This window comes from Aethalodelphis obliquidens, unplaced genomic scaffold, assembly GCF_003676395.1.
Source record: "Aethalodelphis obliquidens isolate GAN/ISIS:26980383/991018 unplaced genomic scaffold, ASM367639v1 scaffold65, whole genome shotgun sequence".
NCBI classification, from domain to species: Eukaryota; Metazoa; Chordata; class Mammalia; order Artiodactyla; family Delphinidae; genus Aethalodelphis; species Aethalodelphis obliquidens.
In genome coordinates, this window is record NW_020838009.1 from 8409503 (window position 1) to 8433813 (window position 24311).

At 46.2% G+C, this 24311-nt stretch overlaps 1 protein-coding gene across 3 annotated transcripts in view; it reads left to right on the forward strand.

The window, feature by feature from the left end:
* Positions 1–24311, forward strand: part of HOMER2 (homer scaffold protein 2) — a 93033-nt gene that overhangs the window by 45053 nt on the left and 23669 nt on the right. For all 3 annotated transcript variants that reach the window (XM_027089282.1, XM_027089284.1, XM_027089281.1), the window contains exons 2-3: positions 4406–4562; positions 13422–13553. In XM_027089282.1, coding sequence (XP_026945083.1) covers positions 4406–4562; positions 13422–13553 — 289 coding nt within the window. The remainder of the gene's footprint in view (positions 1–4405; positions 4563–13421; positions 13554–24311) is intronic.

A 24311-nucleotide genomic window follows, 5' to 3' on the forward strand; every position in this document is an offset into this window, starting at 1 on the left:
GTCACTTAGAACTGACTTCAAAGCTCAGATCTGCCACTTACTAACTGTGTAACCCAAGGCCAAGGTCCTTGGCCTCTCTGAGCCCCGTTTCCCCACCTGGATCCCCATAGAATCATTGGGATCTTAAATGAGAGCTCATATGTGAAGCCTGGCAGATGGTAAATACTCAGTAAATATTAGTTGGCTTTAAACTAAATGTCAGCTAAATATTAACTGGCTTTTCTTTCCATCTCCCCTCTTTTTTTCTTTAAATACCATTCGATTTTTGAATTTTAGAAGAATAAGATAGAACTCTCCAGTGGCCAAGGACTTGGTTATTCACATGGAAATCCCAGTACTGTGGGTAGTTTTCTGGACCCAAAGCTGTGCCAAGCTGGCCTCCAGGTCCCCAGGCCTGAGGATCGCAGGTCTTTGACCTCAGAAGGGCTGTGGCTCTTCCCATAGTGCCCACCCTCAGCATGGGGTCTGTGGGTCTCCCTTCCTGGGTCACTGTGCTGTCTCCACGCTGGAGCAGCCATTTCCCCTGCAGAGGCCTGACCACAGGACCAGGGCTGCAGCCACTGAGGGTATGGCCAGCTGAGCCAACCGTGTCTCCCAACGTCCTTGCATTTCTGGTTGGGGTCCCGCCATGGCGTCACTCCATCCCCAGAGCTGAGCGGACAGATTTGGAGATGGGGTCCTTCTTGTCTACATGCTCACCTTGACCTGAATCATGCCAAGCAGATGACTTGTGGCTTTGGCTTATCCGTGGTCAGAAATCTCTACCAGCTTCTCTTGTCTCCCTGTCCCTCCCCCACCGTCCCTCTCCACCTTGCTCTCCTCACTCCCTCGCTCCTGTAGGCCTCAGGCACACAGAGCACTTTCAGAAGGTCGCTGCTTGACCACCACAGGCTGCTGTCTGTCCTGACCAGAGCACCTCTGCCTCTCCGTGCCCCTCCCCCCAGCCTTTGCACCCAAATATCCTGTTCTCTGTCCCTCTGTTGTCGCCTTTACGCTGTGGAAGGATGTCTTGGAGTCGTTTCCGTCATTCTGGAGGAGAGATGATAGCTGTAGGGGTGACTTCTTCCATTATTTCTAGAGTGTCTGATAATGTCTAATGTGAGTATCTCCCCAGATTCCTAGAGGATAAAAATCACCTGTAGCTCTTGTTAAAAATAGAGCTACCCAGGCCCCATCCCTGGACAGCCAGGTTCCTGCCGGGATAGATTGGGGCCCAGGAATTTGTATTTTTACTAAATGCCCCAGCTAATTCCTCTCAGAGGTTGAGGAAACACTGGTCTAAAGGTCCTAAAACCTAGACCCAGTCCCTCTTCCCCGGTGTGGAGGACACAAGGGAAGAACCGAAAGTCTGGCTCCTTCCCCTGGGAGGGCTCCTGGGTGACCCTGGGTCCCTGCCCAGCTCGTAGTGCTCTGTAAAAGAGAGGCAGAGATTTTAGCATAATTCAATTCTTTTTTTTAAATTGAGGTATAATTGACATATTAACATTATTTTGTTTCAAATGCACTACGTAATGATTCAATATTTGTACACATTGCATAATTCGGTTCTTTTAAAAACCTCTTCTGTATTCCTGCCCTTTCAATTGCTCCCTCCTCTTAAATATGCAGAATTCCCTGTGAGCAAGTGCTTTCTCTTATGGTGCTGTACTTGGATGATTAGCAAAACATGGTGCCAGGGCTGCAGTAGCACAGCTGGGGGATGCAGATGTCAGGCTTCCCCACGTGGATTGATAAGGAGGGCTGGTATTCACAGGCACACACGTTCCCCCACGGGCTGGCCCCTCTCGACAACAGATGCAGGAAATTACAGTGAGAATATTCCTTTTGTTTCTACAGCTGTTACCCTGCGGCTGGAAGGGTGTTGATTTAGAATTGAGTGGGTGGGTGAACTTGGTCACTGTTGAGGGAAGACAAAACGGCTTAGTGATCCACACCCCAGAGGCGCTTGCCCAGCTCCTGGGACCTAGAAGGGAAGCTTCAGGGGGCTAGGAATGCTGGGCTGTGTCCGTCTGGAAGGCTGGATTCTAGAAACAGCTGCATTGAGGTAGCAGGAAGAGCATGCCCTGGGCTTTTATTGATTCAGAGAAATAGTCATGAAAAAGTTTCTGCGTTTATCTACATCCACAATTGATGGTTAATGCCAGTATTCATGGTGTTATTCAGTATTCCTTGCATGAGGCTCAAATAAATAGTAATTTGCTTTGCTAGGAAAAAGTTTCTCTCTTTAATGAGCCTTCTATAGCCAGGATGGGTTGAAAGACAGCTTTACCTAAAACCACTCCATCGAGAGACGGGAACACTTAAAATTCACTTTTCCTTTTGATTTTATTTTTTGTTTCCGCTTGGGTGTCCTCTTATGTCATCTCTTTGACATTATGAGGATTAAAAAAATTTAATTTTTCTGATTTTGATTTAATTTTATACCTCTAATAAGTGCTTATTAAATCTATAGTATTTTATGAATGATGGGATTATTTTCACATTCTGCTGGCTTCCCCCCACCCATTTTGTCTTATTTTGGACCACTTAAAAGGATTTTCGAGCCAGTTTGCCTGAAGACCCTTTCTTCAAAAATAATTATATTAAAAAAAATTATATTTTGTAATGAGTCTATGATTTATTTTGTGTTACTCTGTGAAGTAGATACCTTAAAATATGAAATGCAGTGAAATCCATTACAGTTTTTATCCACCTGCCTTATTAGTGCTTATTGTCAAGATCTAATTAATTCCTCACTCAACAGAAAGAAACATAGATACTGTGCTAATTCGGTTAATAATCGCATGAAGAATTTACAGGCATGTGAGTGAAAAAGCAACAACAATACAGAGGCAAGAATAACAAAAGAGAGATTTGATGAACATTACATAAAACCCAAAGATTTATAAGTTGGAAACATAAAACTTTAAGGCTCGGTCAGTTATAAATGAATGCATCATTCATAAAATGCTGCAAATCTGAGAAGTATTTAGTAGAAATATAATATGAAGTCACAAATGGTTTGCAAAATCCTAAAACTGTTGCATAATCCTCCCCGCTCCCCAGTGAATTTGTTGCAAAATCCTAAAAATGCCAACAGGATGTCAGAAAAAGAATAGGACACTTGACGGAGAGGCAAAAACACCGCACCGGGAGTTGCCTTCTTTTTTTTTTTAACATCTTTATTGGATTATAATTGCTTTACAATGGTGTGTTAGTTTCTGCTTTATAACAAAGTGAATCAGTTATACATATACATATGTTCCCATATCTCTTCCCTCTTGCGTCTCCCTCCGTCCCACCCTCCCTATCCCACCCCTCTAGGTGGTCACAAACCACGAAGCTGATCTCCCTGTGCTATGCGGCTGCTTCCCACTAGCTACGTGTTTTACATTTGGTAGTGTATATATGTACATGCCACTCTCTTACTTTGTCACAGCTCACCCTTCCTCCTCCCCATATCCTCAAGTCCATTCTCTAGTAGGTCTGTGTCTTTATTCCCGTCTTACCCCTAGGTTCTTCATGACCTTTTTTTTTTTTCCTTAGATTCCATATATATGTGTTAGCATATGGTATTTGTTTTTCTCTTTCTGACTTACTTCACTCTGTATGACAGACTCTAGGTCCATCCACCTCACTACAAATAACTCAGTTTCGTTTCTTTTTATGACTGAGTAATATTCCATTGTATATATGTGCCACATCTTCTTTATCCATTCATCTGTCAGTAGACACTTAGGTTGCTTCCATGTCCTGGCTATTGTAAATAGAGCTGCAATGAACATTTTGGTACATGACTCTTTTTGAATTATGGTAAAAGGAATCCAAATTGGAAAAGAAGAAGTAAAACTGTCACTGTTTGCTGATGACATGATACTATACATAGAGAATCCTAAAGATGCTACCAGAAAACTACTAGAGTTAATCAATGAATTTCGTAAAGTAGCAGGATACAAAATTAATGCACAGAAATCTCTGGCATTCCTATACACTAATGATGAAAAATCTGAAAGTGAAATTAAGAAAACACTCCCATTTACCATTGCAACAAAAAGAATAAAATATCTAGGAATAAACCTACCTAAGGAGACAAAAGACCTGTATGCAGAAAATTATAAGACTCTGATGAAAGAAATTAAAGATGATACAAATAGATGGAGAGATATACCATGTTCTTGGATTGGGAGTTGCCTTTTAAGCAAATTTCTCATTAGGCCAATTGCCCCGCAGCCTCAGGGTGTTGGGTTTCAGTAACTACTCCGCTGGTGTCTCTTTTATTCTCCTCTCTTCCCTTTTTTTATTTTAATTGTTCTCAGGCTTATGTATCTTTCTCCATAAACGATTAAAATCTTAGGTGGCTTAGTTGTATAATCATAAATTATACATAAAGTTCCATCAACTCATTCGCCCATCTCTCCTCTTGCAGAGAACAGCCCATCTTCACCACCCGAGCCCACGTTTTCCAGATCGACCCCAACACCAAGAAGAACTGGGTGCCTGCGAGCAAGCAGGCCGTCACAGTCTCCTACTTCTACGATGTCACAAGGAACAGCTATCGGATCATCAGTGTGGATGGAGCCAAGGTACCATCTCGCCGGCTCACTTGAAGTCACTTATTTTCATCAAAAGCAATAGGATACATTTGAAAAGTGGAGGGAAAAGGGTGCACCCCAAAACCCGCCACCTTAACAGAGATGTTATTGTTATCATGTCTTTATAATCACAGATCCCGCTTTTTTCTTTTTTCATTTAAAATTATGGCCAATTAAAAAAAATTTCCCTGTTAGCACGCTGTCTTCATAACTAGCATTTTAATGCTATTTTAATAATTCCACCAAGGACCTATAATGTCCTTAATCTCTCCCCTTATGGTTAGCTACTGAAGTGGCTTCCAGTTTTTTACTATTATAGATAATGAGCATCTTCATGAAACAGATCACCTCATTTGGTCATCATGCCTATTGCTTTTCGGATATTTCCTTAGGATAGATTTATGGAAGTAATGTTATAGGTCAAGATGTTAACGCTTTATGGCTCTTGATGGTTATTACCAAATGGCTTTCCGAAGAGTTCTGTCTTCCAGCATGTATGAGAATGCCAGTTTGTTGCACCCCCGACAGCATTGGGTATTGTAACTAGTCTGGTGTTGGTGTTATTAGGCATGGGAGTTGAATTTTATTCAATGGTTTTGGAGTATTTCTTGAGATAATTTTTTTCCTGGTGTTTTCATTATTCTGCTGTCTTCCTCAATATTTTTGCCACATTATGATGGGAGCAGAATAAAGAAGGATTATCAGTAGACGTATCACCGAGTTTACAAAAGAAAAAAAAAGTAGACTTGATGCTTTATAGTTTCTTTTCTGTCTTTAATCTGTGTTCATCCTGATGGACATTTTTACATGGATAATCTGCTCTCACCTGAAATTCAGTGTATCTGAAGCTGAATTCCCCTATTTGCCCTCTAAACCACCTCTCCATTTTCACTTCCCAGTCACTTGTTGCTGGAAGGAAGGAAGGGAGGGAGGAAGGAAGGGAGGGAGGGAGGAAGGGAGGGAGGGAGGAAGGGAGGAAAGAAAGAAGGAAATGGAAAAGCACAGTCATTCCCTTTTTAGTTGGTAGAATGAATCTGCCTTTGAAGTGTGTCACGTTTATACCTAATGCTTTGTTTCAAGGCCATAACTCTTGTCCTGGTACAGTCTTGCTCAGACTGTTGCAGTAGCCTTCTGACTGGCCTCCTCTCGCCTGCAATCTGCCCCTAGGTCAGCGTTCCTGGGGAGTTGGGTCAGGGCTGGGTAGTAGAATGGGGCCTGGCTGTGGGCTTCTCCCTCCACAACCCCACAACCACAGAGCAGGCGGCATGGGAAGCCTCCGCTGACCAGGGTTCTGATGAGTGCTCAGGAAGGGTAGAAGTGCCTGGCGCATAGTAGATAGGCACCTTGTGTTTGAGGATTGACTATCTGAGAGATGCCTTTATTATTTCTTTTCTTCTGGGAGACATGGTGATCTGGCGCTTGTATTACCACTTTCCTTCTCTGTGCTTTTGAGCTGGAATCTTCTCACCCCTTGCCAGGATGTTCTGCTAGCAGTGGTGAATCAAACTGACTTGCTTTCTTTTATCTGTAGATTCTGTGAGTTCATCCGCCATCCCTTGAGATGGGTTTGCACTTCTGTCAGTTGAGTTATCCCAGGACAGAGTGGGCTTAAATACAGATAAAGTGCATTTTATCTGTATTTAAATACAGATAAAATGCACTTCCTTAGAGGAAGCGCTTTAGTCCTATTAGCTGGGCTTTGAGTAATTTGTCAATGTGTCAGCGTTGTACGGGTCTGCAGCTCCTGAAGTCTGTGACAGTGGTGGGGTCCGAGCCAAACGAGCTAGCTCTGAGAAATCAGGTGGGTGGAGGAGGGTGGGCTATCCGCCGGCTGAAGAATAGAGCTAGTTCCGGCTCAGTGCGGGGGATCCATCAAGTTATGGAGTCACTTAAAAAGTGGGAATTGGGAACCTAGGCTGTGGGGTGCCACTGGAATCCAGCAATGGAGCCTGCGGCCCTCTGGCCACGCCTTCTAAGCGCCACACCACCTGGCATTCCAGGAGCCCACCCAGAGTTCCTGCCTTACTAGCAGGGCACAGGCACTGTGACGGGGCCTTGTTCAGCGAAAGGGAGTGTCCTGTGACAGAGCATAAGGCCCAGAGGAGTGGGTAGGGACCAGCCTTAGTGGTTTAGTCCCTGTGCCTGGCACTTGGGGCCGCGGGTGGGTGGCAACTGTCCTGCCCTGAGAACTGGAGCACAGAATACCAGACAGTGGTCCCCAGGCCTCCTCAGCTCAGCTGTACCTTGCCTGGAGCTGCTCAGCAACAATGTGCAAAACCAGCAGGCCGGGTCTCGGTCAGATCCTGTGCCTCCAGCCGCTCCACAGGTCAGGTGAGACATGGAGAAGGACCCCCGGATGGTGATTTCCCCAGAGTGGTAGCAGCTCTTGACACTGCCCGGTCTTCTGCACCTTCCTCCTCCCCACCCACGGCTGAGTTCCTGATCCCCCCAGCCCCAGCTTCTGCCCTGCCCCAATAATCCAGATGGATCTCCTTCCTCCCTAGGGGCTGGAGTAGGGCGCCGTCTGCTGACCTGATGCCAGTGCCGCGCTGTCCCAGGGCCCTTGTCCGCTGCCCCTCTGCATCCCACCCCTGCCTCTGGATCCTCATCCTTGCCTTCCACCACGTTGGGACAACCCCACTTTGTTTTAGGCCTTTGATTCCAAATGTTAAAGGAACTAAGATGACAGATGGTCAGATGCTTTTAGCCTTTGGGGTGGTGTCTTGGCTACACCTCTGACCTTGGGCAGTTCTAGGACCCCCGGTCCTGCCTCTCTCTCCTGGCCTGGCCATGTCACGTCTTCTGCTTGGTGCTTCTGGGCCAGCTGTCCCTCCCAAGGCGGGAGGCTGCTGCGGTCTGGAAGGGGAAGCCTGCTCTGCCCCTCCCAAATGAAGGAGTAGATGTGCTTCAGGAACAGGTTGCTGGTGTGGAAGGGACTTGGAGGTGGTTGCGAGCAAAGACCACAGTGGACTCAGCCGCTGAGTCAACCGCGGGCAGCCCACAGAGCATGGGCCCCCCGTGAAGGGAGGAGGCGCAGCCAGCAGCTTTAGCAGCTGTCGTTCCACACCAGGCATAGCAAGCTCCTCTGCCCCGTCCGAGCGTTGGTCGTGCTCTACTTGGGGAAGGATGTGGGGAAGCCCTCTCCTTCCCCTGAGAGCCTTTGGTGCTGCTCATCGTAGGAAAAATCTGTGTGCAGACCTTTTCTTCCTTCTTCCAAGGAAAGTATTTCATGTGTCAGTCGCAGCTGCTGCTCAAGACATACGTGGGTGGGAATACTGTGGTGCGTAGCTCCAGCATTGCCTGGAGGTTCTGTGGATCCATATCTGTGTGTGGGGGGCTACCAGGAGACTGTGCTCTTCGAGGAACGGGCCTGGCCCATCTTTGGAGTCTCAGCATCAAGCTAGAGTGGGCCACGCCATAGACATGGGTGGGTGACGAGGTCAGGCCTGGCCACATCCTCTCCAGGCCTGCAGGAGGTGTGCCGTGTCCGCAGCGGGACAGTAGGCAAGAGTAGGATCACCGCCAAGAGGGAACCAGGACCAAAACCTCAGAATGTCACCCAGGGTCAGCCCTGTGCATGGACAGGTGGGAGCCACATGAGGGGTCTCCCAGCTTCCCAGAGCGCTGATGGGAGCCATCACGTCACCGACAGCCGCAACCAGCGGCCGTGTGACTGATGGTGAGTCTTTGTGCGGAACAGCCAGCTCCATTTCCAGAGCATTTGTGAATTGAGCCGTTGCAGCACTTGATGTCATTGTGCTGTTGGCACTCTTTACAGACCGAGTTAATCATCGCCATCCTCGTGAGGAATTGCCTGCACCTGTGGACAAGACCTGCCTGGAGCAGGTGCTTCTCCCGGGTGCTCTGGATGGCTCCCCTGCCCTGGGTTCTCAGTTATTTATAGGATCACAGAAGCCTATCTTGGAAGAGACCTTAGAGGTCATCCATTCTACAGATACTTAGCAGCACCCGCTGTGTTCTGCCTAATCACAACGGTTTGGAGGATACAAGCCTCTGAAACTCTGACTTGTTTGGTGTTGTGTCTGGGAATGTGAAATTGCTTTCAAGAACACAGTCAGGGTTCCCTCCTCCACCCATCAGTATAGTTTCCTCTCTTTTTTTTTTGGTCATTGTTTGGTTTTTGTTTTTTGATGTGGACTTTTTTTTCTAACATCTTAATTGGAGTATAATTGCTTTACAATGGTGTGTTAGTTTCTGCTGTATAACAAAGTGAATCAGCTATACATATACATATATCCGCATATATCCTCCCTCTTGCGTCTCCCTCCCACCCTCCCTATCCCACCCCTCTGGGTGGTCCCAAAGCACCCAGCTGGTCTCCCCGTGCTATGCAGCTGCTTCCCACTAGCTATCTATTTTACATTTGTTTGGTGGTGTGTAAATGTCATGCCACTCTCTCACTTCATTGATGTGGACCATTTTTAAAGTCTTTATTGAATTTGTTACAGTATCGTTTCTGTTTTATGTTTTGGTTTCTTGGCCATGAGACACGTGGGATCTTAGCTCCCCAACCAGGGATAAAACCCACACCCCCTGCATTGGAAGGTGAAGTCCTAACCACTGGACCTCCAGCGAAGTCCTTAGCTTCCCCTTTTGGATAAATACAGAGCACTTTCTGTTAAAGGAGCAGACATATGGAAGGTTCTCAGCACACAGTAGGATTTTCGATGAATGTTGGTTTCTCTTCTTCCCTGACTATGGTTTTAAAAAACGAGAATAAAAGCATCTATTAATACCTTTTCTGGAAGCAGGAAACAAGTCTTTTAATTGCTGTAACATCCCCAGCCTCTTCTGCGTTCTGACTTCCATCTCCGTGGATTTGGGGACTTGCCCTGAATAGGAACCAGGGGGCCTGCCTCCAGCTTCCTCTGAAGCCGGAGCTGCACTAGGGACTGGAGGAGCTTAGCTTTTTGCTTCTTCCAGGTACCTCTTGGTTGCATGTGCTCTGTCCATTGTCTGAGAAGTGGGTTCCAGTGATCTGCAGGAACTGAGTCTTTTACTGGGGAGTCTCTTTTTCTTTTTTCTCCATGAACGTTTCAGAGAGAATTCACAAAAAAGAGGAAGCGGGTGGGCATAGGGGTCGGGAGCCCATATTAAAGGTTGTGCTTTAAAGCAGCCCCTTCATCCTTCTGAGCTTCACTTTCTAAGGGTGCTCCCCTGCCCCCCGCCCCCCCCCCCAACCCGGCCTTCCCAAGTCCCCAGGGAGGCACCAGTTCTGGTCCTGCTGAGTCCGTCTGCTTCATCGAACACCCACGCGTGCCCTTTCTCTCCACACCCAAGGCCTCATTCTTCCTTGTTCCCTCCTGACTGTCCCTTCTGTATGCCTTCACTCCTCAGGCCCTGCCTTCGTGCTTCTAAAGTCATTTTCTACCCAGGCCTCTTCCCTTGAAACTCTGTCCCCTCTTGCTGGGTGACATCCTCCACTCCTGTGACCCCAGAGTCTGCTGAGCCTCCCCCCGCTTACCTGAGGCCAGAAACCACAGGTCCAGCCACTTCCTCTGCCCCCAGCACAGTTTTCCAGTGTCCCTATGCACAGGGCACCGCCTTCCCTTTTCACAAGCTTCTGCTCACACGGGGGATTCGTCTCCCTGACAGCTTTGTTATAGCTTTGCATGTTTTTTATTTTTAACTGTTTATCTGTGCCATTTAATGTCTGATAACAAAGCAAATACTCATGTACCCAACATCCAACTGAGGAAGTCTGTCCTTTACTAGTCCTTCAGAAGTCCCTTTCTGGACCTCTCCCTAATAGAGGCACCTGCCGTCCACCCTGCAAGAGGTTACCACTTTCTTGAAATTCGTGTTAAACATTCCCTTGCCTTTCTTTATACTTTTGCCACTTGTGTATATATCCCTAAGCCAGAGGTTGGCAAACTTTTTCTCTAAAGGGCCTGACAGTAATTTTCTTATGAGCTGTACAATCTCTTTCACAGCTCTTCAACTTTTCTTTTGTATCAATAGCAAGGAAATGGCCAGAGGCCAATATGTACATGAATGGGTGAAGCTGTGTACCAATAAAACTTCATTTACAAAAACAGGCAGGATTTGGCCTGAGGGCTATAATTGTTGACCCTTGCCCTAAATATATTATTTAGTTATGCCTGTTTTTGATTTTTACATAAATAGAATCATACAGAGACCTATACTGTATGTCTTCTTTTGTGACTTTATTTTAAGTTAAGTTTTTGTTGTCATCCGTGCTGATACCTATAGCTTTGGTTAATTTTCACTTCTAGGTAGTATTTCGTTGTATGAATATACCATAATTTATCCGTTCTGCTGGTGGTGGACATTTATGTTTGCAAACACTGCTACTGTGAACATCCTTGTGCATTTCTCCTTGTGTACCTATGCAAAGGTTTCTCTCAGATATATACTTAGGAGTGGAATTGCCGGGTGGTAGGGAATGTGCATTTTAAACTTTATCAGAGAAAGCCACATTAGTTTTCAAAGTGATTTTGCCAATATGTGAGAGCACCCATTGCCCCACATCCTCACCCCCACCCTTGGTATCATCAGACATATTTTGAATTTGGTGAGTATATAGTAGTAATGGTAATGCAGTTTCCACATTCCTAGTGACATTGAGCTTGTAGCTTATGTCCGTCAAACTCAACCTACCTCATTCTCTCCAGTCTCACAAGAGCGGGTTCCATTCACCTGCCCAGAACTAAGCCTCCCTCAGGTCCCATCTCCTCACCCCCACCCCCAGAATATCCCTCCCATTCACACAACCGCGCTGGGCACTCAACCGTAGCAGACCCAGAGTAGACAAAAGGTCCTATGTGTCCACTTCCTTTCACTTCTTCTTGCATGCTTGAGGAGGGTGAAAGTCAGAAATGAGTCAGAGCCTCAAAGAGAAACAGGCAATAAAGTGGATTCCAGGTGCAAGCGCAGTTAGCCAGAAATGATTTGGGAACCCAAGAGGAACACGCACAGAAGGAATGTGTCCTTAGAAGCTTCGATCTGCCCAACTTCGCAGGAGGACTTGGTGTTGGTGGGCTGAGCCAAGGGTAGCACAGGACAGAGTTTCCATGTTAGTGGGAAGTGAAAGAAGAGGGTCCTGGGATTGACCACTTTTTAATGGCTTGATTGCCCCAGCTGTCCGTCTTGCTGCTTTTTTTTTTTTTTTGGTACGCGGGCCTCTCACCGTGTGGCCTCTCCCGTTGCGGAGCACAGGCTCCGGACGCTCAGGCTCAGCGGCCATGGCTCACAGGCCTAGCCGCTCCACGGCATGTGGGATCTTCCCGGACCGGGGCACGAACCCGTGTCCCCTGCATCGGCAGGTGGACTCTCAACCACTGTGCCACCAGGGAAGCCCTGCCTCCATTTCTTGATAGTGTCCGGTGACAGCAGGCAGAGCTCTTTACTAACTGTTGCATTCAGTTATCTGAAAAACATGTGATAAAAGTGTCTTAGCTCACACAGTCTTGAGAATTAGAGGAACTAGCACAGGAAGGAAAAGCAACCTGGAGTGCAGTGAAGGCATCAGTACCTCATAGCTGGGGCAAGAACAGGAGAAGCACGTCCTACAGAAGTTCAGAATACAGGACTTTGAGTCAGACAATCTGGGTTTTACCTCTAGGCTTTGCTACTTGCCAACTCAGTTTCTCCTGTGAAGTGAAGGTGGTAGTCATACCTCCTAGGCTTGTTGTAAGGCTTAAGAGCTGATCTAAGTAGTTTTTTAGTCTTCAGTAATTTAGTATTTAGTATTCAGGCTGCCAAGGATTTCTGCCGAGTGAGCTTGTTATTGATACTTTATAACACTGATCAATTGTTTAGTGATTACTTACATGTCTCTACCCTCTTCGTGACTACCTGCAACTTGAAGACCAGGAATCTTGACTCCTTCCTCTTTGTGTCTTTGGTTAGCAGAATACCAGGCATATGGTGAATGTTCAGTGAGTGTTTGTTGAATGAATGAATGTACTGTGTGCTGGATATCATCCTTTTACCTCCACGTTCATCCTCTACTCTTCTTCACCCTGCTCTGGTCCCTGAGGGGCTGACCCGCAGATGACATCAGTGGGCTTGTGGGGCCTCTGGCTTCTGGTTGGGTTTGGCCAGTGGCGGGAAGTCAGAACGGCAGAGGCGAGGGCATTTGTCCCACTGGCTCCCCCCTTGTGAGGTCACCATGTGCCGGTGTGTCCCTCAACAGAAGGTCTCCTCTCTCGTTAAGGGAGCCTGTGCTCCGTGACTCTCTCCTTCCACATCCCATAGCCTCTTCACCCCCTCATCCTTTAAAGCCAAGGACAGGTGGCAGCAGCTAGCACCAGGTCCCTGCACTGTCCATACACCCAGCTCACACCTGTCTAATTAGTCTGTAAATTAACCCTCCACAAATTATCCCAATTAGAGTGTACCTTTTCTTTCCCGTGGGGAAGCAGCCAGCCCCCATTGCTCATGGAAATTTTAAATGGTTTGAGCTGGACCCCGGGGGCTCCAGGCACTTAAAAAGGTCGGCAGCGTGGCTCTTCAGAGGATGTGTGACATGGCTGGCCGTTAAGGGCAATCGGATGTGCGACAGCTTTGGGGAAATAAGTAGCAGTTTTGGAAACTGTTCTCTACCTAGGAGAGACTTTCTCCCACTGATAACCTGTGAGATCTTATTTTAGGCTGACTGTCTGTTTTTAAGTCTCTGCAATTGCCTGTTATCATGGTTGTGTGTATATGACTCAGCGTGGGATGTGCCAGGAGAGGAAGGACCAGCTATAGCAGTGGGGATGCAGGCTTTACCTACTAGCTTTGCCAACAGAGGAGTTTTTAAGGAGTGACTCTGGTGTCTAATTCAGTGTTTAAATGTCGCCTCTTTGGGCTGTTTCGCTGCAGGTGATCATAAACAGCACAATCACACCCAACATGACTTTCACCAAAACATCGCAGAAATTTGGGCAGTGGGCCGACAGCAGAGCCAACACGGTGTTTGGTTTGGGGTTTTCCTCGGAGCAGCAGCTGACAAAGGTAATGTGGTCCTTCCCGCAGCGCCGTGGGTGCCGCGTCCAATGCTCTTCTCATTCAGTAGGTAATTGCTTGCTGAGGGATCCGGTGCTGCTTCTACTGGTTGAGCAGATTCCTCTCTGGCCTTCAGTTTTCTCCCCTCTGGCGCTGCAGGGCTGCCAAACCAGATGACCTTTTAGAAACGTCAGTTTCCTTGAAAATGGAGATGTTGTTTAGAGAAGGAAAACATCTCTTAACAATGCTGCTTCACAGCCTGAGGTGTAGCCTCAGGACGCAGCCTTGCCAGTCATTCCTTCCCCAGGTGTCCGCCCGGCCCCTGCACCCAGGGTGTGTCTGACAGCCATCAGTGTCACTGACTCTGGTTGGAGCCCTCAGAGAGGGGGAGTAAGGTGACTCACGCTCAGTAAGAGTTTTAAAAGGTTTCTGCTCCCAATTTCCAACATGCATGTGGGGGGGCGGGAGGGGTACCCCGAAGCACCAAGCACTTCTCAGACCCCAGATGGGTGTCCTGCGATGCAACTCGATTCTGACACTGCCTGCCTGGAGGAATCATCCAATCCCACAGGTGAAGGGCTCAGTCCTGCAGGATCCCCCCAACTTCAGACTTCAGTTGTAAGCCCAGGGTGTCACCTGTGCTTCTGACTAACCAGCTATAGATCAGAGGTTCCAGTGACCCCCTCCTAAGGTTCAATTAATTTGCTAGAGCTGTTTATAGAACTCAGAGAAACATTTTACTTACTAGGTTACCAGGTTATTATAAAGGGGTATAACTCAGGAACAGCTGGATGGAAGAGACCTAGGGCAAGGTATGGGGAAAGGACGGAGCTTCCACGCCCCTGCTGAAGTCTGCCACTCTCCCCAAATCTCTACATGTTCACCCACCCGGAAGCTCTCCAAACCCTTCCTTTTAGGGTTTTATGGAGGCTTTATTAATTAGGCATGATTGATTCCATCACTGACCACTGGTGATTGATTCAACCTCCAGCCCTCTCCCCTCCCCTCTATTCATGATTGGTTCCCCTGGAAACCAGCCCCCCCATCCTTAGGTCCTTTGCAAACAAAAGTCACCTCATTGACATAAACCCAGTTTTGACAGAAAGGAGCTTGTTATGAATAATAAGATACCCATTTCACCTTTATGGCTCTGAACTCAGAACTGAGGACAAGAGACCAAATACTGTGACAAAAGATGCTTGCATTGCTCTTAGCGCTCAGGAGCTGTGAGCCAGGAACCGTGGAGGAAGACAAGATATATATTTCTTATATGTCACAGGATCATAAGTTCTTAACTTGGAGCCCCCACAACCCTTAAAATGTCACACAGTGTTTTGTGTGTGTGTTGCTTTTTTTCTAGGGAGAGCGTTTATAGCTTTGCTTTGCTTTCCAAGGGGTCTGGGACACGCTCTGTGGATAGTTAAAAAGGTGTTAAGGAGCAGAGCATGACTGACCACAGACTTGGAGAAGCCCAAGGCCCGAGGAAACAAACTGACCACCTCTGAGAGGACTCACCTGGCCGATGGAAGGGGCCAGAAGCTTGTTTTAGGAGAATGGGCTTCCTTTTAGGATGGTGGAGAGTCCTGTGTAGGTATTGAAAATGTACTGGTTAAAAGCAAGACTGACTAGGGACTTGCCTGGCGGTCCAGTGGTTAGGACTCCACGCTTCCACTGCAGGGGACCCGGGTTCAATCCCTGGTCGGGGAACTAAGATCCCTCGTGTCTCAATGCAGCCAAAAAAACAAAACAAAAACAAAAAGCAAGACTGCCTAGTTTATGTGACACAAGAACTTACTGGAAGACTATCAGAGTATCTCAAGGAATCCAAGAGAGAGTTGAAAATCCAGGAAGGGCTGGAGCCAGGCTGGCTTTGGGAATCTTGGCTAAAGGAGTTCTAGACCATTGCCTTGACAGTCCCACTGACTGCTGGGCGGGTGTTTATTGAGCTCCTGCTGTGCCAACAGCATGCTGGGCACCAAGGATGCAGAGCTGTGGTCCCGTCCCCAGAGGGCCTTACAGAATTCCAGACGCCTGGGGAATTGACAGAGCTGCTTAGTACAGACTTGGTTGCTTGGGTTCCCTGTGTACACTAAGGACTGTTTTCACAGGGGGATCAGGATGAATCAGGCAGCCACCCTGGCAGGAGCTTGCTAAATGCGTCTTTCATTTGTCCAGTGTGTGTGCATGTGTGTTTGTACACCACATACACACACATGCACGTTTCTAAGGAGGCCTCCAGCCCACAGACCCAGCCACAAACAAGCCCCCTAAGGAAGGGTACCCCACAGTCTGTCCTCCTCTGCATCCCCACCTATGAGGATGCTGTTCCCTAGAAGCCCAAGAAACCCAAAATGGCCTGGTGGCACGCCACACATCCTCTTAGGCCACCCACTCCTAGAAGCATCCTTTCCTGGGTACTAAAGTCTCCAGATCGCCAGGGCTCAGCAACATGGGGCAGGAAGCGGAAATCTTAAGGGTAGCTCGTGGGGTATAAACATGGGAGATGTCATCTCCATCCCTGATCCCTCAGTCCCTGGACTGCGGCTCTGAGGAGAAGCATCACGTCCCACAACTCTGCCAGATGTGGTGTTCTAGCGGGCAGCACAGCAGAGTTCTGGAAGGCCTGCTGCTTCTGCTGATAAGGTTTGTGGGAGGACCAAGAATCCCGTGGCGAGTAGACCTTGCTTCATTTCATTTGCAGAGAAGTTGGTTGGTTGGTTGGAGGTGGTGCTGTGTGGTACAGAAGGCATTAAGTAAGTTTGTGAGTCGGGGGGCCGGGAGGCATGACAGTTCGTAGTATACGTCTGTCCTGGTGAGGGTAAATTACTGTGTGCTCTGGAGGAAGGGCCCTGCGTAATCAGCTTTCCACCAGGGAGCTGGCTGGTCACTTAGGAGTGTGATGCAGAATCAGGGCCTCAGGGTGGGTCACTGCTGTCGGCAGTTGATACTCAACCGGGCCAGAGGTCAGGGTGGCCATGACAGGAGTAGGTATTGTCAAGGCCACGCCACATTCTCTCCCCGGCACCAAGGCCAGTGTGTCCCTAAGCCTTTTGAGCAAGGGCCAGGCTGCCTGGGGAAGAGAATGACTGGGTACCCATAGAGCAGCCTTCCTGCCCCTAGTTCTAAGGATTCTTTTTGCTGGAGGGTGGAGGCTTCAGAAGAGCGTTGTCTTGGTCTGTTCAGGCTATTATAACAAAATACCATAGACTGGGTATTTAAACAACAGCCTCTCACGGTTCTTTTTTTTTTTATAATTAATTTTTATTGAAGTATAGTTGCCTTACAATGTTGTGTTAGTTTCTACTGTACAGCAAAGTGAATCAGCTATACATATACATATATCCCCTCTTTTTTGGATTTCCTTCCCATTTAGGTCACCACAGAGCACTGAGTAGAGTTCCCTGTGCTATACAGCAGGTCCTCACTAGTTATCTATTTATACATAGTATCAGTAGTGTATGTATGTCAATCCCAATCTCTCAGTCCCTCCCGCCCCGCTTTCCGCCTCAGTATCCTTATATTTGTTCTCTACATCTGTGCCTCGGTTTCTGCTTTGCATAAAAATGGTATAAGATCATCTATACCATTTTTCCAGTTTCCATGTATATGCGTTAATATATGATATTTGTATTTCTCTTTCTTACTTCACTCTGTATGACAGTCTCTAGGTCCATCCACGTCTCTACAAATGACCCAATTTCATTCCTTTTCATGGCTGAGTAATGTTGCATTGTATATATGTACCACATCTTCTTTATCCATTCCTCTGTTGATGGACATTTAGGTCACTTCCATGTCCTGGCTATTGTAAATAGTGCTGCAATGAACATTAGGGTGCATGTGTCTTTTTGAATTATGGTTTTCTCAGGGTATATGCCCAGTAGTGGGATTGCTGGGTCATATGGTAATTCTATTTTTAGTTTTTTAAGGAACCTCCATGCTGTTCTCCATAGTGGCTGTATCAATTTGCATTTCCACCAACAGTGCAAGAGTGTTCCCTTTTCTCCACACCCTCTCCAGCATTTATTGTTTCTAGATTTTTTGATGATGGCCATTGTGACCGGTGTGAGGTGATACGTCACTGTAGAATTGATTTTCATTTCTCTGATAATTAGTGATGTTGAGCATCTTTTCTTGTGCCTCTTGGCCATCAGTATGTCTTCTCTGGAGAAATGTCTGTTTACATTTTCTGCCCTTTTTTTTTTTTTTTGATATTAAGCTGCATGAGCTGTTTGTATATTTTGGAGGTTAATCCTTTGTCAGTTGCTTCGTTTGCAAATGTTTTCTCCCATTCTCAGGGTTGTCTTTTTGTCTTGTTTATGGATTCCTTTGCTGTGGACAGCCTCTCATAGTGCTGGAGGCTGGAGTCCTGAGATCAGGGAGCTAGCATGGTCAAGTCAGGTGAAGGCGCTCTTCCAAGTTGCAGACTGTCAGCTTTTCATTGTATTTTCACATGATGAAAAGAGGGCAAGAATGCTCTCTGCGGTCTCTCTTTTTTTTTTTTTTTTTGCGGTACGCAGGCCTCTCACTGTTGTGGCCTCTCCCGTTGCAGAGCACAGGCTCCGGACGCGCAGGCTCAGCGGCCATGGCTCACGGGCCCAGCCGCTCCGCGGCATGTGGGATCTCCCCGGACCGGGGCACGAACCCGCGTCCCCTGCATCGGCAGGCGGACTTTCAACCACTGTGCCACCAGGGAAGCCCTACGGTCTCTTTTATAAGGGCATTATTCCCAGCCATGAGGGCTCCATCCTTATGACCCAGTCACCTCCCAAAGGCTCCACCTCCTAGCCCATCCCACTGAGGGTTAGGATTGCCACATATGAATTTGAGGGAGACACAGACTTTCAGTCCATTGCAAGCATTCATGGGGAACGTGAATATCTCCAAGCGCTGGTTCGATTTGGGACCATTGTTGTAGCCGTTTCCCAGATCTCTTTGTCACCACCCCTCCAGCTTGATTTCTTCCCAATCCCTCCCATGCAGCTAGGCCCTTTACCATTTCCCCAGGGTTCAGTGTAGACTCCAACTCCAGGTCACCTCTCCTGTGCACACCGGACAATGAGATGTTCCACGTCGTGCCACAGGGAGGATTTCCCTTTTCCATCATCCTCCCGACGACGGGAGGAGCACAAGCAAAATCCTGACACTGTGTGAGGGAAGCTGCAAACGGTTCACTGTTAACAGGGTGCCCAGGCGTTGGGGGTGGGGAAGGCTGATAGAGGCCAGCTGTTGGAAGGCCTTCTGTGTCATGCCAGAGTTTCTGGACTTTATCCTATGGCCTGTGAAAGATTTTAAGCCAAGAAAAAAAATGATCAGATTTTCATTTTAGGTGGATTTTTTTTCTGGCATCAGGACAGATTCGCTTGTGTTAGTCCAGATCAGAGATGATGAGGGCTTGTGTACGAGTTGGAGAGATTTAAGAAATACTGAGGAGCTAAACGGGTGGCACTCGGTGAGCCGACGTGGGAGGCAAAGACTGGGGTGGGGATGGGTGGATGATGTGACGCCATTGTTTGAAATGAGGAAGAGGAATAGGTGCTGTGAGGATCGGAGTGAATTTCTATAAGGTGGAAGCAAGTATGATGGTGAGTTGTTGAAAGAATAATTAAGCAGAGCCTCTGTCTGAAGCGGCTCTTGGGGATTGCCTGCCTTTTCCCTCTGAAGAAGTTCCTGGTGGGGAGAAGAGGGGTGGTGGGAGCCATGCCTCCCCTGCCAAGTGTCTCCTATCCAGACTGATAGGCCTGGAAGCCTCAGACTGCTGGGCAGGGTCAGATGGGGGGCTTCTGTCAGCGACAGGGTCCTGGCTGGGCCCACCTTGGCTCAACGGTCCCTGATCCCACGCAGGGCTGGAGTTCTTCACGGAAGCCTAGGATGGTTTGAGGGTTACGCTCAGCTGCCTGGAACAATTTCTTCAATCTTTGGGGGACTCAAAGTAGCTAGGAAGGATAAAGGGGTAACGAATCAATGAAAAGAGTTGAAAGGAGGGAGAACTCAGAACAAAAATGAGAACAAGTTGTTAAAGTCCCATTCTTTGTGCCCCTGAGAACTGAAGAGACCTTGGGCTGCACGTGCTTCCAGGTGTGGCCACTCCTAATTTTTTCCAGACGGAAGATGTCCTATCATTAAAGGGGAGGGGCCTGTCTTCCTGAGTTACCCGGCCTCCTCCAGCGGCATTGGAGTCCCGCTTTGCGACTGTGACCTGCCATTGTCACAAAGCCGTACCAAGGAAGCCCTCAGATGTCTCCTTTGTTCAGAATGTTTCAAATCAACTTGTCCCCTTCCCTTTGAAGGGAACTATTAACCACACACTGATAAATTACCATGATGTGAGGCTGGCACTCGCGACAAGTGGCAATGAGCACAGAGGAACTTGGGCCTAACGGGTTCCCGAGGTGTGTTGCTGAGAGGACAGCTGTGGCTGAATGTTCTGGACTTCACAGAGCAGCCACCCACAGACCTGAAAGGGGAATTGGTCATCAAACCCTATAACTAGGCTAGAAAAAGGGACACCAGTGTGGGTGTTTTCATTTAAGAACACTTCTCTTTTTACCCCCCAGGAGGAAAATAGATAGATACCTTTGTCTTTACTGCTCCCTTTATAAGGACCACTTCACACCAAAATCCAGAAAGTATTACAGGGACACTTTCTGCTCTTTATATAGGCTTTCCAAAATGACAGGAGCTACATTTTCCCAGAGGTAAGCTGGGACTCTGTCCACCCGCTGAAGAGGGCATAACGCCTCAGCCTACTGAAGAATGTTGAAAAGGGACTTACGTGTTCTGACAAAAGGAAGGGCTTCTGAAGAGATCAAAGGAAGGAGAACCAAGTGTAAGAATGAACCAGTTGTTAAAGTGTAGATGATTTCTGGCATATGACCTTGAGATGTTTGTCTCCATCTCATTCATTGCAGGCAGAAGGAAACACATTCTGCCATGAAGCGGAGTGATCCAGGGTGGACTTGCTAGTGCTGCGTGATTGGTCCATCTAAACCCTGACCCATACGTGGCATTTGCTTTTGACCCTTTTCAGTTATGTCATTTCAAATTCAAATTTGTGTTCTTATGCTCACTTCATTAACTCAGTGTAGTTGTGAGAGCATTGCTCTATCTCCTACCTTTGGATTTAAAAGGCTAATTGTTCTTTCAGTGGGGGATATTGATCATTCTTTTGATATGTTTTAGTTAGAATGTTTTTGGCTGCAAGTAACAAAGAGGGCTTATGCTTTTCATACAAAAGAGAAGTACTAAGGCAGGCGGTTGTCAGCATTAGTACAGTGGCTCCGTGATATCGGGTGTAGGGCTCTGTGTGTTTTGTTTCTTTGACTGTCCTTTTCCTCATGATGATAAAATGGCTTCTTAAGCTCTATCCATCACATCTGCATTCGTGGCAGGAGGGTGGTAACACAACTCTCCCTGTAAACTCCCTTGGCAGATTTCTTTTTGGGATACTGTTATCAGTCTTGGGTCCCTAGGCCACCCTCCCACACCCACCTTCAGGAAAAAAAAATAGAGGCAGACAAATGTCTTACCATGGTCAGCTTAGATCAGTTCTCATTCTCTACCACCTGGGAAATGTCCTGCTCTAGACAAATTGAGATTCTGTTAAGCTAAGGGAAAAGAAGAAATGGATTTTGAATAAGCAAATAGGTAGCGCCTGCCCTAGGGTCTTCAAAGACCCAGGCCAAAAAAGCCACAAATGAAATAAAACAATAGTCTTTCATTTTCTATCATAATAGATGATGATGATGATTTTGATTACAAAATTATTACCACACATTTAAAAACTATAGAAAATGATCCTAATAAGTAAAGACATGAGAATTTGGCATATATTAAGAAACATTTGTGGTTTGAATGTTCTTTGATCCATGAGTTTTATTTACAGGAATCTATTCTAAGGAAATAATTGTAACTGCATCCAGAGAATTAGCTACAAGAATTTTCCTTGCAGCATCATTTATAATAGCAAAAACAAAAAGACAAAAACACCAGCCTAAGTGTCCAGCCATAGGAAATTAACTAAATAAACTCCAGTATATCCTTCAGGGTGATATTGTGCAGCAATTCAGGTAATGTAATAGACGATCATATAAGTGCATGGAAGTATTGTCATATCATTAATATCAAAAGTAGCTATAAAAGCAGATGTACAATATTCTATTTTTTAACGAATATGTGTAGTGGATGCATGTATACAGATAGGAAAAAATCGAAAGTTTATATGGTTAGTGCTTATCTCTGGGTGATGGGACTATAGATTTTAAAAAGATATTTTTTCCTAAATTATACTTACTAAATGTACAAGCATGTGTGCTTTTTTTATAATAAGGGGGGAAATATGAGAAAGCTTAAGACTTGGAGAGAGGGGCTTTTTCACCAAAGGACGGTCATCTTGGCACCTCGCTCAGTGAGGACTGCTTTCATTCCAACAGTTGGAGGCTGTGAGTGGAAACCTCCCATCCTTCTCCCAGGGCGCCCTGGATTGCTTCCAGTTTTTCATGATTATAGTTAATGCTAGGATTAACATCTTTATATTGAAGGCCTTTTTTTTTTTCATATTCCCAATCATTTTTGAAGAATAGTTTCCCAAAAGTGATCTCACTAGGTCAGTGGGTAGGAACATTTTTTTCTCGTAAGAAAAATATTTTTCTTACGATACATATTTCCAAATTGCTTCTCGGTGGGGCTGTACCAGTCACAATGCTGCCAGGAATACCTTTGCCAGCACAGGATATTATAATTGTTTTTAGCGTTTGCTAATTCAGCAGGCAAAGAATGGTGCCTCAGTATTTTGCTTTGCATTTCCAGCAAGGCTGAACAATCTTCTCTATAAATTGTTTACTTGTTGTATTTTTTTTTTTTTTTTTTTGCGGTACGCGGGCCTCTCACTGTTGTGGCCTCTCCCTTTGCGGAGCACAGGCTCCGGACGCGCAGGCTCAGCGGCCATGGCTCACGGGCCCAGCTGCTCCGCGGCATGTGGGATCTTCCCGGACCGGGGCACGAACCCGCGTCCCCTGCATCAGCAGGTGGACTCTCAACCACTGCGCCACCAGGGAAGCCCTACTTGTTGTATTTTTTATTCCTGAATTTTGCCATTTATCTATTGGGGTTTTCATATTTTCCTTTTCAATTTGTACAAACCCTTTCTATACTAAAGATAATGGCCCTTTTTCTGTTGTACTGGCCTAGCTATAGATATTTCCCCCAGGCTGTTGTTTCCCTTCTGATTTAGTTTTTTTTTTTCTTTTTATATTCAAAAGCTTTGAATTGTTAGGCAGTCAAGTCTGTCACTTTTGTGATTTTCTTTTGTTTCTTACAAGTTTAGAAAATTACCCTCTCACCCCTCAAGTAGAAGTCTGATGAATGTTCAACTCTGCTTGCATCCAGATTTAAAAAAAAAAACTTACCCCTTTAACCATCGTTGACTTATCATGCTACTGGTTCGCCTAAGGATTTAAATTCATTTCCCCTCAGTTTACCAAAATTATCTCAATCATATTTTTGAATAATTTTCTCCATTAATTTATGATTCCTCCTTTGTCATAGCTAATTTTTATATAAATGGTAGGGCCTATTCCCATAAGGCCACCTCTTTTTAAATGATTATTTACCTAAAATGTATCTGATAGAGCTTATCCTACTTCATTACATTTTAAGCTTATTTTCTGATAAAAATTCTTTTGATTCTCACCCATTTGAATATAAAACAAAATCCCCTACAGACTCAGAATTCCTTTGAGGACAGTAACCAAGTCTTTCTTGGGTATTTCAGTGTACCCAGCACAGTCCCTAGCACATAGAGATAACTAGTTAATACTTTTGAATGAACGAATTCACCCTTTTGTGGCATTCTTTTACTAAAGTTCATGGTATTAAGTCCAGTCAAGGCCAGAGAAGCTGTGCTTCTCTCTGTTGAACCCCTATCGTACACCCAGCAAAGCCCCATCTCTCATCCTCCAGTGATCCGTGTATTAGTATCCACATTTCATAGATAAAGAAACCAAGGTGCAGAGCAGTTCATTTGCCTGCGTTTGAAAGGCTGTTAAGTGTCAGAGTTGGGCATCTTAGCTAAGGTAGCAGTTAAGCAGGTAAATCATAGGGCCCCGGAGTGTCCAGCACTGGCTTCAGATGGCCTGTGTTCAGTCCCAGTGTGAACTTGGCCAGTTTCGAAACCCATCTGTGCCCCATTTGTATACTGACAGTAGTAAGAAGACCTCAGGGTAGCTGTGAGTGCATAGTAAGACTGTACATTCTAACCGAGTGTCTTATCTCATTCCTGGGAGTCGAGAATACATGTCCTTTTTTCCCCTTTTTTGAGATGTTCTAGGCTGTTACTGTTCACAGGCGTGCCTTGGAGATATTGTGAATTTGGTTCCAGACCACCACAATAAAGCAAATCTTGCAATAAAGCAAGTCACACAGATTTTTTGGCTTCGCAGTGCATGTAAAAGTTATGTTTACACTATACTGTAGTCCATTAAGTGTGCACTAGCATTATGTCTAAAATAACAATGTACATACCTAAATTTAAAAAATACGTTGTGGCTAATGATTGCTAACCATTATCTGAGGCGTCACTGAATTTTAGTAACAGCAAAGATCACTGATGGCAGATCACCATGAAAGTTTGAAACATTGTGAGAATTAGTGACAGAGACACGAAGTGAGCAAATACTGTTGGAAAAATGGTACCGATAGACTTGCTTGATGCAGGGTTGCCACCAGCCTTCAATTTGTAAAAAACACGGTATCTGTGAAATATGATAA